Source organism: Vicia villosa, unplaced genomic scaffold (genome assembly GCF_029867415.1).
Source record: "Vicia villosa cultivar HV-30 ecotype Madison, WI unplaced genomic scaffold, Vvil1.0 ctg.000084F_1_1_3, whole genome shotgun sequence".
NCBI classification, from domain to species: domain Eukaryota; kingdom Viridiplantae; phylum Streptophyta; class Magnoliopsida; order Fabales; family Fabaceae; genus Vicia; species Vicia villosa.
The window spans coordinates 57488-76449 of NW_026705007.1; the positions used below are offsets into that span (position 1 = coordinate 57488).

At 35.7% G+C, this 18962-nt stretch overlaps 1 protein-coding gene across 1 annotated transcript; it reads right to left on the reverse strand.

Annotated features, from left to right (window-relative positions):
- Nucleotides 1–16268: 16268 nt before the first annotated feature.
- LOC131623865 (uncharacterized) lies at nucleotides 16269–17595 on the reverse strand. The gene is made up of 3 exons (XM_058894863.1): nucleotides 16822–17595; nucleotides 16668–16751; nucleotides 16269–16316 (listed from the first exon to the last, which is right to left on the reverse strand). Exons 1-3 carry the CDS (start codon nucleotides 17593–17595, stop codon nucleotides 16269–16271), a joined length of 906 nt encoding a protein of 301 aa, XP_058750846.1.
- Between the last annotated feature and the right edge of the window lie 1367 nt (nucleotides 17596–18962).

Here is an 18962-nt window from a genome sequence, read left to right on the forward strand (position 1 = left end):
TTTTGATAATTAAACATTTAAAAACTTATTATATGAACAAAGTTTAAGATTAATTATTTAGTTTTTCATTAGGGATCTATTTTTATTATTAGCCTGGATCTCAACAAGGTCAGGACCGGTCATGTACTAATACATGCAAGAAAAGGACCGTCTTTAAAAAAAACTCTCTTTTAATCAAATTTTATTCTATAAACTACATATACTGACACATGCAAGAAAAGGACAATCATTAAGTAGAATAATAGATTTCATTTGGTTCTGAGTGAGAGAATCTGAGAGTGAAAGAATTGAGAGAGACCGTGGTTGATTTAGATTGCTAGGGTTTGATTTGATTATGAGTGAGAGAACTAAGGCTATGTTTGGATAGAATAAAATGAACGGAGTGGAATGGAGTGGGGCGGAATAGAGCGGAACGGAGCGAAGCGGAATGGAATAAAGATGACGATCCATTGTTTGGGTATTTCATGACGGAATATAAATATTTTGGCATTCCGCCCAAATTGGAGGGTATAAAAATGATGGAAAGTGATGGAATGGGATGGAATGCATTCCATCCGGTTCCACTCCATTCCATCCGTTTTTATTCAATCCAAACAATGGAACATAACTTTATACCATTCCGCTCCATTCCATTCCATTCTGTTCCATCAATCCAAACATATCCTAAGAGACGGAGAGAATTGAGAGTGAGAGAGAGCGTGGTTGATTTGGGGATGAAACAAGTGAGAGTGGTTGATTTGAGCGTGGTTACAATTACTTTTTATGTTCCCTATTAGGCGGGTTAGAGTACTCGTGGGTAGGCTTTTGATATCCGATCCACCCATATCAAACCAGTTATGTCACCTGCTTGACCCGATGGACCATTCTAACCCGCCGAATTTCCTTTTTCTTCCGATTTGAATATGGTAAGGTAGTCGGTTCTGTCCAGCCCTTTATTGAGTACAGTTATTTATTCATTCAATTTTTTTTAATTTGGTTTACCAGCACATACTTTTTTTGTTATTGCATATATAAAACTTTTGTTTCCCTTAATATAACTTTTGTATCCAGTATATTTGTCATATTTTAATATGTATTTTTCAATAAAAAATATAAGGATTAAATATATTTTTGGTCCCTACAAAATTATCAATTTTGAGTTTTAATCCTTCTAAAAAAGTCATGTTTTAATTCCTATAAAATTAGTTATATACGTAGTTTTAATCTCCGTAGAATGACTAAAACGTCATGCAGGGGCGGATCCAGACGTCATATATTGGTGTGGTTAAATAAAAAAGAAAGTATAAACTAAAGAGAATAATAAAACTATTTAAGATATTTATTTATACTTTAAAGATAACGGTAAAATTAATTTATTATAAAGAAAACCATTTATGTGAAATTGAAATTTTTGATTTTTTTAAAGGGTTTTATGATTCAACTTTAAAAAATAGAAAACATCGACTTAGAAATTAAATTTTGAGTTTTTTTTTTAAATTTTTTATAACTTTCTAAACATGTCAACAAAATAATCTTTAAAAAATACACATTGGTATAACATGAATGACTAAAATTACGTGCATAATAATTTTGTAAGGACCAAAACATGCAATTTTTTTAATAGGGACCGAAAATAAAATTTGTTAATTTTATAGGGATAAAAAACATATTTAACTCATTTGAGTTTATATTTTATACTATTTTATTGTGTGTGATGACTATATTTAGAACTTGAATTTAAAGAATGATATTTCAAAATTTCAAAATTTATAAGTGTCGTGATATTTTTTAGCGATCGAGTCATCCGGTTTTACTAGTTTAATATTTATATAGTTGTTATAAAGACCAATTGAACGAGTTATCTGTATTAATCTAGTGTATTCATGCGATTTGACCAGAGATTCAGTAGTTTGACTAATGAATCAATGATCTAATATTTTCACTATTTTAATAATCGGTTCAAGTTTTAAAATATTAGAGAAAAGTGAGGAAAATAATTACCACGGGATAGAAATATGAGATAGAAATATGAGATAAAAAGTGACTTAATAACATATATTTTTATTAATTACTTTAATAAGTCTTAGTGTGTATATATACAAAAAAGAATTTAATAATCTTAGTAATAAAACCTTAGTACATACTAGTATATAATATCAAAAAATAAATAAATTTGATGTGGCTATAGCCACACCCTGCCCCAAGGTAAATCCGTCCATGACGTCATGCAAAAACAATTTTATAACGACTAAAACATGACAAACAATTTTATAACGACTAAAACATGACTTTTTTTAGAGACTAAAAGTCAAAACTTAAATATTTATAGAGACAAAAAACATATTTAATCCTAAATATTATAGTTTCTTCCTAAAACCTTATATTTGATTATTTTTATTTGTAAATACTATGGGTGTAAATAACATTTACATGTAAAGCAACCATAATCATCAAATTATATATATTTAAGTTTTTCTTTAATTATAAATATTTTTAAACCCACATATATTAATTATTGTTATTTTAACATTATAAAATTGTTCAATAATTAAACTCTTTCATAATTTATTTAATTATATATATTGAAATTATACAATTTTAATATTTTTTACTTTTATTTATGTATAATATTATAAATATAAAATAAGTTTATATCGACATCATGTGATATATTTTAAAAGTAATTGTAAAATACTTTATTGTTGTTTTAGTATTTAGTTTATAATGATAATATATGAACTATTTTCACTAATAATTTTTATTTTAATTTAAATATTATGAAAATTTGTTCATCCTTATTGTATAACGATCTTCTAGTACTAATTGGATAATTTTGAGATAGTCGTCAGTCAATATCTGTAAAGCAAAGCAGTAGCCTTTGCAATCGGCTGATTTGATTTGACCATTTACTAGTAACTTTTCTCTTTATACTTTCTTTACAAACTAGGGAGTAACCAAATTCTTTTAGGCTAATAATCCTAACTTGTGCCTAATGTCGAATGTTTTCATCATTTTAGCTTTTCTTTTTCCACTAATCTTCAAAAGTAATGGTGACTATTTTACGGATTATTATCAAAGATCGTTAATACGAACACAACCTTCAGAACAGTGTAAATCGACTGTTTCATATTGGGCAGTGGAGTGTCAACAATATTTTATGGCCAACAACTCATACAAAGGTGGTTGTTGTGCTGCTTTTGCATATGCAGTTGAATTTCAGCACTTTTGCATCTGTGACGTTATGGAACTGGGCAATTCATCAAGTAGTGCTGCAATGGCATTTAAGCTTCCTACTATATGTGACATACCATTTAATTGTACATGTAAGTAAATTTATATAGCATTTAAATTTTATTTCAAGTTTTATATAATATCATAATATAAGATAATATAATGCTCTCATTCACTTAATGTGCTTTCTAACTTTTAAACAAGGATCATATTCAAAGTACTAGCTAGGTACTCTTGCCTGATCACAAAAGACATAAAAAAACTAGAAAAAAAATGATTTCGAACCAACATCAACTGAAATTAAATAAGATAAAGGATTTTTGTGGAATTCATAAAAATTATTATTAGAATAAGAAATATCTCATATGTTCAATTTAATATTTCAGACCAATAAAAAACATTGCATTTTTAAACAATATCTCCTTCCTAACTTTCTAAACACTCCACAAAGCCGCCAATCAAATTATCTTTTTTTCCACTTTCGCTTTCTTCTTCTTTTTGAAACTTTCACTCTATTAGAGGAAATCCCTCCACTCCACAAAAGCCTTCTAATCTCATCGCAAGCTTATCCACCCATCACATCTTGCCAAATCAACTTTGTAACAATGCAGTTGCAAAATAAAGTTGCAAAATAAATTGTCCAAACTTTCCTCCCCAAGGAAACAAAAAAACGCAAGTGAGATCGTGGACAGAACCACCCTCTTTCAAGTAAACCAATTTATCTTCCTCTTACCTTCATCACCTCCTCACAAGAAAGCGATCTGAATTTTAATAATCTCTTGAATTATTGTCTTTGGAGTCTTATAAAAAAAGAGATGAATGAGAATATTATTCAATACATAATTTAACAAAATTACCCTTATAGTGACAAAATAAGCTAGATACTAAGCCTATCTCCATAAGACAATAGACTTAGCAACCAATCATTCAACTCAATACCCGATGGTAACTGGTAAGACAAGATAGAGGGGAAAAGATTTCGCTTAGAAAACTCGCAATTCAGAAACAAGTGTTCCGCAGATTCAACAACGCAATTACAAAGGGTGCATGACACATCTAACCTGATAGCTTTCTTCACTAAGTTGGTTTTGATGAGCAAAATGTTATTGGCCAGCCTCCATAAGAAATTCCTAGGTTTGAAGATGACGAGGGCGTGCCAAATCTCCTTCCTAGCTTTCTCGCTGCTTTGTCCTGCATACAGATACGATATGTAGATTTGACTGAATATTCACCATTCTTTTCAAAATGCCAAATTAGATTATCATCCAAACATGTCATGGATAGAGGAATGCTGACTATATTGCAAGTTATATCATGATTAAAATTTGATAAAATAAGCTGACGGTTCCAGCCACCAAGATCCCTATCAATTAGGGGTGATCAAAACCAAACCAACCCAATAGAAAACCGCAAACCAAACCAAACCAAATCGAAACCGCAAAAAACCGCATTTGGTTCGGATTAGTTTGAGTCATCTTTTAACAAAACCGCATGGTTCGGTTTGGTTTGCGGTTTGTATTTTATAAACCGAACCAAACCGAATCAAACCGCATTATGTTACAACCTAACTTTTACTTAACTCACATCTAACCCAAACTTAAATCTATAATACCTTAACCTTATGATTACGAACAATTTTCTCACTCTTACACATGTTTTTAGTCCCGATCTTCTCAAACTTCTAATAGCATTATCACGTCTTCTTTGCCACATACATCTTCCCTCTTTTTCTATAATCTCTACTCTCTTATATTCTTTCTTTTTCACCTTCTCATTTTTAGGCAAATGTTTCCTATTTCAGTTTCGTTTTTATCGTACATCTTCTTCTCTAATCTCTCAACTCTTTTGTTTTTTCTTTTTCACCTTCACTAATCTCTCGTATCTTCTATTTTTTTTGTTTCATTCTAATAATTTTTATATTGTTTTATACTATTATTTTATGTTTATTATTCCACTTTTGTCTAATTTAATTTTTACATATTAAATAGAAAGTTATTGTTAAAATATGATAGGTTTTGTTGTTATTTAATAGTGTATGAATGTCTAAATATAAAGTTATGTTATCATCTATATGTATATGAATGGTTCAATAAAATATTTCTAAAAAACCGAACCAACCGCACCGAACCAAACCGCATTAGGTTGGTTTGATTTGGTTCGGATTTTTTTTTAAAGTCAACCGAACCAAACCAAACCGCATGATTTTTTCTCTTGCGGTTCGGATGATTTTTTTCGTCAAAACCGCCCAAAGCGCACCGCGATCACCCCTACTATCAATGAGCTCACTCACTTAAGCTTCCCCATCCACGCTACTCATTGGGCCTCTCACACTGAACCCAGTGATGCGTGGGAGCCATCTATCCTTGTAGATTGACACATTTTACCATTACCAATCCTACATCTATTACCCTTCCAAATAAGCTCTCTAGAGCTTAAGATACTCCTTTAAGAGTAACTAAATGAGAAGCTCAGGCCGCTGTTCTCAATTGTGTGCCTAGGAAAATATCTCCCCTTTAAAACTTTTCCTACAAGAGAGTCACCGTTAGTTATCAGGCGCCATTAGTGATTACCAAGTAGGATAGTATTGAATTCCCTAATGCCACGAAATCCCATACCATCCACCATCTTTGCCTTAGCCATTTTGTCCCAACTCATCCAGTGCATTTTTCTTAAGTTGATTTCTCAATTTTTAAGATAGATTTTCTTAAGATGATTTCTTTAACTTGAATTTCTCTATTTGGACAAGTGACTTCCTCTTGTCTTTGATAATTATTTCCCTTTATTTTTATGTCTTAAGGATATTTTTAAGGGATACCTGCAAAATTAACAACCTCTACTTCTACCTACTAAGGGTTAGTTCACCAAAAGTAATATGCATGAGTTCTTCCACAGACATGGCCATTTCAAAATTAGTTTTAAGAGGATTTTACATCTAGATTTCTATGGACCATGCATATAGAGGAGTTATACATACTCTATTACCTTTGTTACACAACTTACTTCACGAAGAATACATGAAAAAGATGTATGAATAAAAAAATGCATGAAAAATGTAGAAGGGGTAACATAACCCCTAGGCAAAGAGCTACAAACAATTTTACATTGAATACATGTTGAAAGAGGAATCTAGAGAGAAGTCATAGATTCTCTCTATGCTCACTTCTTTTCATTTTGTAGAATGAATTCACTTATTTTCATTTTGCATTCCAAAGCTCTTAGTTCCAATAATAGGCTTTCACCCTACCACATGAATCTCATGTGATCTTACAACACAATATTTACTTAACACATGTGAGTAATATTTCTATGTGTAATAATTTCTTGTGCATAATTTGTTAAGAATTCTATTAGTAATAATTAGTTATATTTATATATTAATTTTAATAAATTGTTGATATTTATAAATCAATAATTTTTAAAAGAAGAAGATAAATTACTTTGCAACACAATGCTAATACGAAAAGAAACTTGTTATTCTCATTCAAATAATCTCCATGGTAGACAGAGCGGAGGATTTTCGATAGATTGCTCTTGCAAACTTACAATTTAAAATTATCACATACATCTTGGCAAATCGTTTGACTAATGTAGCGATGAAAATTATCTCTCCCCATCAAAGAGGTTTTATTCAAGATCGTCATATCTCTGATTGTGTTATTATTGCTTTTAAAGACGTTAATGGTTTATCCAACAAATGCTTTACCAGTAATGTTGCTTTAAAAATCGATATTAAAAAGGTGTTTGATACTCTTGATTGGAAATTTCTTCACAAGGTGTTGCAATAACTTGGGTTTAATGATATTCTATAGGGTTGGACCATGGAGATTTTACATTCGCCTAAATTTTCAATTCTTGTGTACGTGAAATTGGTTGGCTTCTTTAATTTCACCCATAGGGTTCACCAAGATGACTCTATCTCTCCCCTTTTATTTTGTATTGCAAAAGAGCTAATAAGTCGAATTCTAGTTATAGCTTCAAACAATCGCAATTTAGAACTCATGTCTCTTTATCGAGGTGTTGTGATCCCCTCTCATGTGTTGTATGCGGATGATATTATGATCTTTTGCAAAGGATCCATGAAAAACATTAGGAGTGTGCTTCGTATTTTTAGAAATTATGGTGATGCTTCGGGTTAAAGAGTTAATAATTCTAAAAGAAAATTCTATGCAGGATCCTTCTCTAATTCCCACAATGTTCACTTGGCAAATTTTCCTGGAAAATTTCGATTGTAATTGCAGAGTGCAATCCAGATTTAGTGGATGCTATTATGTCCATGGTTTTTCTAAGGCATCCTATGGATGGTCGTTTGGTTTGGAAACACTAAAAAATGTCACCTCTTTTTGAAAAAGGCCTAACAATTTCGGTTCCTTCATCCTCAAGTTTTCTGGGCAAGACTATAATCCTTCCTCTAATTCTTTTGTGGGTTGGAGGCAAATTAATAGAAAATTACCTACACCGACCATTTTCCATAGTTTCCATTATATATGGATGGCTAGGAATATTATTAGATTCAATAATGTCCATGTCCGGGCAACGTTGCATGCAACAAAGATGAAAATTCGTACTTCTATGTTTACTAGTGCCAGTATTTCCAAAATTAAAATTGTAAGTGCGCAAGAAGATCTATTGATTCTTCATAAGTTGATTATTCCTCAATGACGAATGTCCTCTCCAAAGATTTGTTTTGTTTTGTGAAAGGATCCAACATTTTTAGGGTGGAAGAAAACAAAAACGGTTCGATGGTAGGAACTTCTGCTGCTTGTGGTACTATCTTTCTTGTTTATGCTGCTGAATCTTTGGGAGGGTCTTCTACAAACTTTCATTATTTTTTAGTCTTGGATGTAGAACTAATGGCAATTATAAGTGCAATGGAGATTTTGATTAGTAAAGTGATAGAAGGGTAATAATAAGAGTATATTATTAGTATGGTTATTGGGCTTTTAGTAGTGTTTGGGCTTTTATGTTATTATTATTATCCATTAAGAATGTTATATAATGTAGTCTCATGGAGACATTTAGAATCAATCAATGAAATCAAAGTTATTTTTATCCTTGTCTCTTTTAGATAGTTTTATTCTCTCTAGTCTTGTTAGGGTTTAGCTTTTGCTTTCTAACAATTGGTGCTTTCATCATGTACTCAAATCCTCCTATGGTTTATCCTTATCACACACCTCCATATCATCCATGGAGTATTTCTCCTACCTATCCCACAAACCCCACTTTTACATATCCTATCACATCTTCATTTCCATCTTTTCCATGGGAACTTTTTACACCTTGTTACACTTGTGTTGGATCATCATCACCAACTTTGTATCCAAATCATGGATATTCACCACATCCATCTTATCCCAAACCATATTCATCATCTCCTTATTCATATGACTATAGTAGTTATCATCAACAACTCCAACCAACAAACACCTCTTCCACAATTTGTCATCAATACCAAACCCATTATAAAAATAAAAGAGATTTTCATAAATATCTCCAAGTGACTCATCTCTCTTTTAAGAAAAGGTCCAAAAAAACCACTCAAAAACATGTTGCCCAAAATGTGTTTGTTGAAATACCCCTACCAACCACTTTGGCTCTTCGTCCAACTTCGATTCGCCTCAGCTTAAGAAACCAATCGCTTAATAGTAAAGGAACATCTCGTGTCAAATTGATTCCACACACTTTGGTAGAATATGAGGATACTCTTCTTGATTCTCATCCAATGATACATGCTAGATTCCTGTCAAAGGGCCACACGTTTTACAGCGTAGGTGATGCTTTCCAGCAATTTACTCCGTGCAGGCGTGAACTTTCGTCACAAGCAGATGCTAGTAGCACGAAAGATGATGATGATGGTGACATGGAGGATGAGGATCAGTTGACTGGGATGGATGCAGATGGAGATAAAGTTAACTTTGAAACAAGCCTGAATGGTGACGAGGATGGTGGGAAACCGCAAGATGAATTGGAGTTGTCGGATACTGAAAGTGATCCAGCTCAAACTCTTCAATTCCTCTCCCAATGTTTCCTCAACACTCGCTCTACAGCACCAGAGCCTCGCCGCCAAGTATAATCCTCCTTCTTTGAAGCCGCCAACACTCCAAACTTTGGTCTCGTCGCCGAACCAGCCGTCAACGAGCAGATTCATCAATCCGCCGCCGTCAACTTCAAAAACCACCTCCGTCTCCGACGGGCGTTAGAAGAGAGCTCCATCCTCGAAGCCGAGAAGGAACATATCAAAACCCTAATCGTTCCTCTCATGCTCGCCAGTTCTCCCAAAATTCAATCTCAACTTAGCGAAGCTCTAGCTATCATCGGTAACCACGATTTTCCTAAAGGATGGCCTACGTTTCTCCCTGAACTCGTCACCAATCTCCAGAATGCATCTCAGGTTAATGATTAGACTTCCATTAACGATATTCTTAGTACTGTTGATTCAATTTTTGGAAAATTTCGTGTTCAGTTTCATTCCAGTGATATTTGGATTGACTCGAAGTATTGTCTCGATAATTTCGCTGCTCATTTGTTTGAAACTTTGCTTAAAACTGCATTGTTGATTGACGTTGCTGCTATGGCGGCACCTCCACTCACAATCATAACTATAATTCCCACAAGGTACCTTGCTTCAAGACTTTTAACCAATATCATTTTCAGTGTGTCCTATTTAATGTATCTCATGGAATTTGAGCTCATGAATCTTAGTCCAGACTTGGCAAATATTCTATTGATAGTAAATCTAGTTTTTGATCCTGGACCACACCAACTGTGGCAACGTTGCCTTGGGGATGGCGTGAGATGGATGAAAGATTGTATGACATTAAGGGAAGACACTCGGAACAGTACCAATTCAATGTTTAGGATCGTTGTGGATTTTGTTTTCTCCTCTTTTTTTGATACTAACACTTACTGCTCCAAATCTATGTTCTACAACATTGTTAGAGGTTCCTTAACAATTTTAAAAACAACACAAATAAGAGAAAAGGTTCTAGCTTCTGCTAAGCACTACATAAGTGACGATGGAACAATCGACGGGATTGATGAGAGTTACACTGTTATAGATAGAAATGAATTGATGGAAATTCACATACCAAGCTACTTAAGTTCCATTAGCAAGGGTGTGGCAACTGTTATGGTATCTGACTCAAGTTGGAATGATAGAATCACCACTCCGCATCGTGTAAACTGCACAGATTTGTTTCAAGCAGGAGTTTTTGCTGGCGTTGACAGGTTCATGGTTCCAAATTTCTTCAATAATTTCATTAACGTTCTTACCGTATTGGCGAAAAATGAATTTCTCTATTTACATGAGACTGAAATTTTTCCTGCTAATTTGTCCTCATTGGCAGATGCAATGTCTGTTTTTCTGCTAATTGTTTTTCTTTCAAGAGTTTCTCTAAGAAAGATTCTTCTGATAGGTGAATTTGAAGAGTATCCGGATGAGAACCGAATGCATTGCACTGCTCGGTTAGTCGATATGCTGAATTCATTTGCAAATCAGTTTCAAAATTGTGATGAAAGTAATTCTACCAGAGATTTTCTTATGGATGAGATCAAAGTTCTTGAGGAAGCCAAGTGTATTACTCTTCCAAATTTCATGCCAAGAAGTGCTGTTCTTATATTACTTCAGCAAAAATGGCAGGTTTCTACTCCTCGAGCAGCGGAGCGTCTTATTTCTAAGAAGAAAAGGTTGCAGCTAGAACTAGACGTGGCTAGAGAGAAACTTAAGCACTTGCAGACAAATGTAAAGTTGCTAGTAAAGGAGGTGAAGTCCCTTAGAAGCTCTCAGTTAGAACTAAAGCAGCAGCTCGACGAATTGAAGGAGGAAAAAGTAAGTGCAGGCTCACTTGAGTTAATGGAACTTAGACATTACAAGAACATGACGCGGTTCTTAGCATCTTCCGTTGAAAATGGTTGGCGAGTTCTTGGTGGTTATGTCTTCTCTAAAGAGATTTCGTTGAATGAGATTGAACCTGGTCCGCCGAATATTCTTGTTTTAGAACCTTGAGGACAAGGTTCATGTGAACCCCGCGGCAATGATAGAAGGGTAATAATAGGAGTATATTATTAGTATGGTTATTGGGCTTTTAGTAGTGTTTGAGCTTTTATGTTATTATTATTATCCATTAAGAATGTTATATAATGTAGTCTCATGGAGACATTTAGAATCAATCAATGAAATCAAATTTATTTTTATCCTTGTCTCTTTTAGATAGTTTTATTCTCTCTAGTCTTGTTAGGGTTTAGCTTTTGCTTCCTAACATAAAGGTTGGTAAAATATTTCGGTTTAGAGTGACTCTTAGGTTTCTATTAGGGCCTTTTCAAACCCGGACATAAGGCCTTGAGGGAATTTGCTAATAAGCTTGGTCTCATGTATTTCAACAAGGTAATTTTTCTGCGGATAAATTTGCTAATTTTGGTCATTTGGTGACCTATCCTTTTTGGTGGTGTGCGGTTCTTTCGGTTTATTATGGATGAGTTCTTAAGGGATAAGATGGGTCTCCCTTGTATCGCTTTTCTTATCTAGTTTATTTTTGTTGGTCCCGCTATTTTGTTAAGGTTTTGGTTCGGTTCCTCCTTGTATATATTTTATTTGTTTGTTTTATATATTATATTTATGATTTTAGTCATAGGACAAGAGTCTCTTTGGGTGTTGATTTAGTTGGGATGCTTAGTTTCTTCTTGGTGATAAGATGCTCTTAATTCAGTTAACAAACAAGTTATATTTCGAAAGGAATCAATATGTAATTTTTTTAATAAGTAACATAATGTATACATGTATTTAACTTCAATTAGTTATGTGAATTTATGTTTGTTATGTGACATTGCAGCTAATGCTCCTGGGACATATCCTTTTGTAGCTGTGTTTTCGATGTTGGCTGTAAGTTTTGTTGTGTTGTTCAACGTCTTTATGTGAATGATCCATCATCTTTCGAGCAGCTCACAATAAATTGAAGATATTTTGGTTACTTTTTTCATTGAATTTATAGTATCATTTTTGTAAAATTAGCAATTTAAGTTTTTTTTTTCATTTTACCTTTAGGAGGTGTCTGTATTAAATTTTAAAAATCATATTTTTGACAATAAATATATAGAAATTGTTAAGAAATGTGGTTAGGTATAATTCAGCCTTACAAAACCAACTTGTAGGGTGAGGGTTACCCCACTTATAAAGAAATGTTCAGACAAAATAATATCCGATATGAGACTCTTAACACACCCACTCACGTCCAGGATTTGGAACATAAAAATAAATAGTTGGTGGAGACATAGCAGAAACTTGATAGTAGTTTTTCCACCGGATCTCAAACAAGGCTCTGGATACCATGTTAAGAAATATAGGTGGGCTTAACTCATCCTTACGAAGCCTGTTTGTAGGATGAGGCTTGTCCCCACTTATAAGCACATGTTCATTTTATATATTATCTTATGTGAGACTCTTAACACACCTCCTTGCGCCTAGGACTGAACATATGGAACATGGAAATAAATGGTGGATGGCCCGATAGCGGAAAACAGAATAAAAGATGACCCTTAAAATCTTAAACGAGGCTCTTGATACCATGTTAAAAAATGTGGTTGGGCCTAACTCATCCCTACAAAATCAGATTATAGGGCGAGGATTTCTGTTCTGGACCGGCCCAATCACCCTTATTGGGCCAATCCGGCCTTCGGCCCAAGGCACCATGGACACACGCGTGACAGCATCCCCCTGCCCGTTCCGGGAAAGCACCGAAGACAACCAACCACGAGGCAATCTCGTGCTCGGTAAACGGCCAGCTCACGCGTTACCTAAATCCACGTCTTGGAAAGAGGAGTCAATTTCGCCTAGGGATACCCCTATAAATAGCCCTCTCATCTCAGAGGGCAAGGTAATCTTTTCTTACCCCAAACTTCTCTCACTTTGTTGTACCTTGTGGAACATATCCTTACTTCGGCATCGAAGTGCCTTGCAGGTACAATCCTTTTTTCCCTCTCAACCGTTCCGGATTTCAAGCCTTCTTTGTTGCTGGCCATCTGATCTGCTCGGTAAGATCAGTGGCGCCGTCTATGGGAAATTTAGCTCCCCCATTCCCTTTTCTTGCACTTTCTTGATCCGTTCTTGCCTCCCTCAAGAATCTGGGAACCAAAGCTCTAATAAAAAAAAATCCATGGCTGACAATAACGAAGACTCATCTTCACTAGACGCTGCGATGACCAACAAGAACGACATCTCTGTCGTCATTCCGCCGTTCAGAAATACCGTCCCCCGAGACGGCATCACCGCATCTCCATCCCCGAAAGATCTCCAAGACGATTCCTTCCATTATCTCGAGGACACCGGTGGCAGAGACGACCGTGGAGAGGCTCTGGAAAATCCTTTCTCTTCCAAGGGCCAAGCTCCCCACAACCAAACCATGACAGCCGTTTTGGTCGCCCTTGCGCAGACAAACACACTCATTCAGCAGCAGAGCGAAAGGATTGGGGCTCTTGAGCAGAAGCGTCATTTAAAAACTCCCCCCGGGTCGCAAGTCTCGCTCTCAACGCGACGTAGTTCCCAAGAAACGCCCTCATTCACCCTCCCCCGGGGAGAACGCGGGCCCCACTTCCAAGAAAAGGTCGGGTGACCACCGCTCCCGACACCGTTTGCATTCCCCTCGACCAAAAAGAAGATTCAGGTCTCCTTCCGCGAAACGCAACGATGATCGCAGACGACACTGGCGGAGTCGCAGCAGGTCCTCCTCCCCCTCCGCCACTAGGGCGCCGAGGCCCTCTGTCCTAGAATAAAAAAGAGGGTCTAGGGTTATCACATAAATCCTATACCAATCTTCTTCTTCTACCATTGTTGTTTGTTTCCAACTTTTCTTCACTACATTGTCGTTTCTGAGTTGCAGCGCATCTAGGTTATGGATGAGAAACGAAAGAGGAATTGGGCTCCAACCCAACAGCCCATTCAGATTTTACTAAGGGAATTTCTTAGAAAATTATACCCCATACCCCTACATTTATCCCAATACCCCTACAAAAAAGAATTTCGGACAAATTTACTCCTGTAAAAATAGTAAAAATTTTCAAATTTTTTCACTTTTCACTCATTCAGACATTTACGTTTCTAGATGAAATCAGAGATTTTTTTTTTCCAAAACCGGATAACCCAAGGCTTCCATTTTCGGTTCTTCCATTTCAAGACAGCAACCAGCCGGACAACCTAAGAGTGAGTTTTCCGGTTTTCCTTTTCCTCAGCCGGACAACCCAAGAGTGGGGTTTCCGGCTCTTTTTTTCATCAGCCGTATAACCCAACAATGGGGTTTCTGGTTCTTCATATCCTCAGCCGGATAACCCCCCTTGGGGTATCCCGTTTTTTTTTTCGTTTTTGGTTTTTATTTTTTTATTTTTTATTTTTTTATATTATATTTAATTTTTAACTGTATTTTATTTTTATTTTTTAGTGGTTCGTAGAAGAGGATGTGCGATCGACGGAATGCGTCAAGGAGGAAGACAACGTCGAGAGGCTGATGGCGAGGGACAGCAGGGAGCTGCACCTGAGGTTGGCCCGCAGCACCCGGCATTTCCCGGCGGACCGACTGATACCTCTTTATTGATTAGATATCAAAACCATGTTGCCTATCATTTATGGTTGGGCGAGGTACGTAAATGTTTTATTTTAGGTTCAATAATTTAAAAATTTATGTTGAATAATTTTAAATTATATGTACTTATATATTAATACATATATTACAAATTATTTTCAAGAAAGGTTGCTGCACATGGCAGCAAATTAATAGGATGGGTTCCGGCAATGCTCCCAAGGCAGATGAATGATTGGTTAGTTACATCTGGTCTGTCATCTTTGCAGTATACTAGTTTGGCATCCAGGGTAGATACGCATCTTTTATCTGCTTTTGTTGAGAGATGGCATCCTGAAACATCGTCATTTCATATGACGTTCAGCGAGATGACTATCACGCTAGATGATGTTTCATGTCTTCTTCATGTACCGATTAGGGGCGAGCTGGTTGACCCCAATTTTGTTGTCACCGATTATGATGCTATCCATCTAGCTGTTGAGTTGTTTCGGGTTTCAATTAGTGATGCAACTAGGGAGGCTTCTTCTGTAAGGGGTCCTTACTATAAATTGGATTGGTTGAAGCAAGTTTTTGAGCAACAAAGAGCTGCAGATAACTTTACAGGTGCTATGAGAGAATACATGATGTTGCTATTAGGTTGTACTAATCTTGCCGACAAGACTTTTACTCTTGTCGAGGCAAAATATCTACCACTGTTGAGAGATTTGGATACTTGTGGAAGATATTGCTGGGGGTAGCTGCACTGGTTACTCTATACAGATATTTAGGGGATGCTTCATTTTATTCATGCAAGCATCTTGGCGGTTATGCCTCTCTTCTTCAGGTACAAAATTTTACTTATGATTTAGTTATACTTAATTATTTAATTTTTTAGTTTAATTTAGTTTATTATAATTTAGTTTAATTTATAATAGTAATGTTTTGTTACAGTGTTGGATTCATGAGTATTTTCAACTGTTGGAAAGAGAGGTACTTCTGGGATATGTGGCATTGATAGTCCAATGGCTAGGGCAATAAAATGGGAATATAGGCAGGGGACGCAAAAAGTGGATGACATCCGAGCTGTGTTAGATCAGTTGATCCCTCACGATATCGTCTGGCGCCCTTTTGAGGATCATAGGGAGCACCGTCCTTTTGATGATATCTGTTTGTACCGGGGGGGTTTGAAGTGGTATGGTACTGTAGTTCTATATTTACCTGACAGATGCATGCGTCAGTTTGAATACAGACAGTACATACTGATTGCTCCTCCTAATGTAGACACACTTGATGTGGATGTTTACTGGGCTACATATATGTAGAGTGTGTTGCAGGTGATCTGATCCCACGATGCTACCCCAGTTGCATTTTCCACCATACCATATGAGACAGACGATGATTATTTGGCGTGGTATTATACGGTGTAACATCCTCGTTTGAGAGCACCACGAGGTGATCAACCGATGGAGGTACCATTGCCTGTCTATGACGAAGGAGCGTCAGACCCGAGGTTATCATTTATATCTCATGAGCTTCATCATTACTTACAGCATCATCAGGCATGTCCTGAAGATGAACAGTTTCTGGAGATATTTAGAGCACTCATACTTGCACAGGGCGGACCTTTACCTAGGGAAGGTCCAATTACTTATGACAATGAGTCTGATTGATGTCACATTTTATGTTTATATTTATGTTTTAGTTTGAGACTTATGTATTATTATGAGACTTATAGACTTATGTATTATTATGAGACTTATAGTTTGAGATTTACTATTTATAATCTATTTGTCAATATCATAAAATCAAACTAAATAGTACCAATGTTGTAATATCATAAAATAAAACTAAGCTGACATATTTTGGCAGTATAGGCGTAAGTCGTTGCCAATGTTGTAACCGCCCGACAAGTCCTACCATCCAAGAAGTTGCATCTTTTGTGCGATATTTCTTCCAATCAGTTGTGACAGGTGGCAACGGGAATCCTTCATTCATGTTTACCTACACATAAAATAAATATCAGAAAAAGTCAAATAGGGATTGAATGTACCAAAATTGTGTTACTAATTACCTGAACCCAATGATTTCCATTGACAAATCCGATGCAGTAAATAGATGCATTAGGTGAATGTGCACTCGTCATAGGAAAGTAACTCAAACTAGGGTGACCTAAAGAGATGAGAACAACGTTATACCGATTAGCTATTACATAGCCCAACTCAGGTAACGTCGTCCATTTATTTGGTGGCTGTTGTCCTAAAGTTTCTATCACCAACAATGATCTCATCGTTGGAAGGCGTTTACCAAATAAATCCTCATACAACTTGCTTCTAGGACCTATAATTTCTTTCTCCGAATCCCGACGAACCATTGACCATCCATATGTGCCATAAACATGAAAAGATGCAATGGCTCTAAACCCATAATTTCCATCATCTCTTACATCAACAATGTCATCAATAAATGGTCTGATGTAATCTGGAAATTGTACAATGTATTTATCAAATTCTTTATTTTTTGAGGTTTGGGATAGTTGTGAACCTAACCTCTTTGAAATTTTTTGCGAACTCGAATGTGCTTGATCAACATACTCATATCCTGAAGGATCACGATAAACATCATATCCCACAGGTCTCTTCCCTTTCTTCTTAATCCCTCCTTTGGTTTTAGTTTTTTCAGGCAGTGGACACATCTTTGTTGTAGTCGGATAAGCAATCTCACACACTCTGCTTTTTAATGCTCTTTTTCCGACAACATCTAGTGACCTCCACCTTTTCCAAATTTCATCGATTGCATTTGTCATGTCTATTTCTGATCCATCATCTACATATTGATTTCCTTCCATACTTAGTTTCTCCAATGAATATGAATAGCCTCAATTGGTATCGCATCACCACTCAATGTATATCTCCCTAACTCACAAGCACATGGTAACCCATATACTTTTCTATGAGTACATCCGCACTTTTGCGTATCGGTACCTACCATGTCAATCCTCAACCAGTCTTCAGCAATCTGCCTCAATGCAGCTCTTGATACTCAACCACGCAAATTTGAATAAAAAGGACTAGTGTGTGCATGCTCAACTTCATACAAACTCTTCTGAAACGAAGCTCTAATGTTGCCCACTTGTATCTTGATATTGTCATTCATAGCCTCCCAACATTTGCATAAATCACCTAAGCTATTCTCTAACATTTGTTTAAGTTTCCAATGCGCAGACTCCACCCTTTAAATAAAACAAAACAACTAATTATCTGTAATATTAAGATAAAGAAACAATGTCGATAAAATCACATAAACGTACCTATTTCTTGTGGTATTGCCCAAATGTAACACTTGATTGATCCATGCTTCGACAAGTTGATGTTTGTGCAGTGTCAACCATGTGTCATTCACATAATCAATAAAACCTTTGGAGTCAACACATGCATCCTCAAGTTGTTTCAACCTTTGATGGTACTCCATCTCATCACTAGCCCTTGTAAGTTCAAACCACATTTTCTCCACTGTTTCTCGCATATCATCCACAACATGTTTCTTACACTTTGATTTCACGTTTTTGTTGATGTGAAATCAACAAAGAAAATTAGTTGTCTTTGGAAATACTGTTTCAATGGCTTTCATTAAAGCAAGATCTCTATCAGTCAAGATTACTTGAGGACAATCATCCTTCTTGATAAACAACTGTTTCAACTTATCCAATACCCAATAAAAAGTCTTTGTCTGCTCAAATTCCATATAGGCAAATGCAACAACAAATGTTAATTTAGTTGATGTCATACCAATTATTTCAAACAATGGTTGCCTGTACTTGTTTGTCTTATATGTGCAGTCCATAATCAATACAATAGGAAACATATTCAACAGCTTCACTGATTCTGGATGAGCCCAAAAAATATCTCTCACAACTTCTAACTCATCATTTTTCCTACTCCAGTAAACATAACCTGATTCTTCAACCAACTTGAGCAATTGTTGCATTTCTGTTCTGGGACCCCTTATGTCTTTTTGTATCTTACTCTTATGTTTGTATATTTGCATGATCCGAGTGACATTCTCTGGGTCACGCTCTTGCAATTACAATAATATGTGTCTTGGTGGAACATGGCGTTTTGTCAAATCAACAATATGTTGCTTATCATCTGTATTTAGTCGACTTACGAAAGCATGACCTTCAAATCTATCAGGTAAGCCGTGGTTGTGTACTCC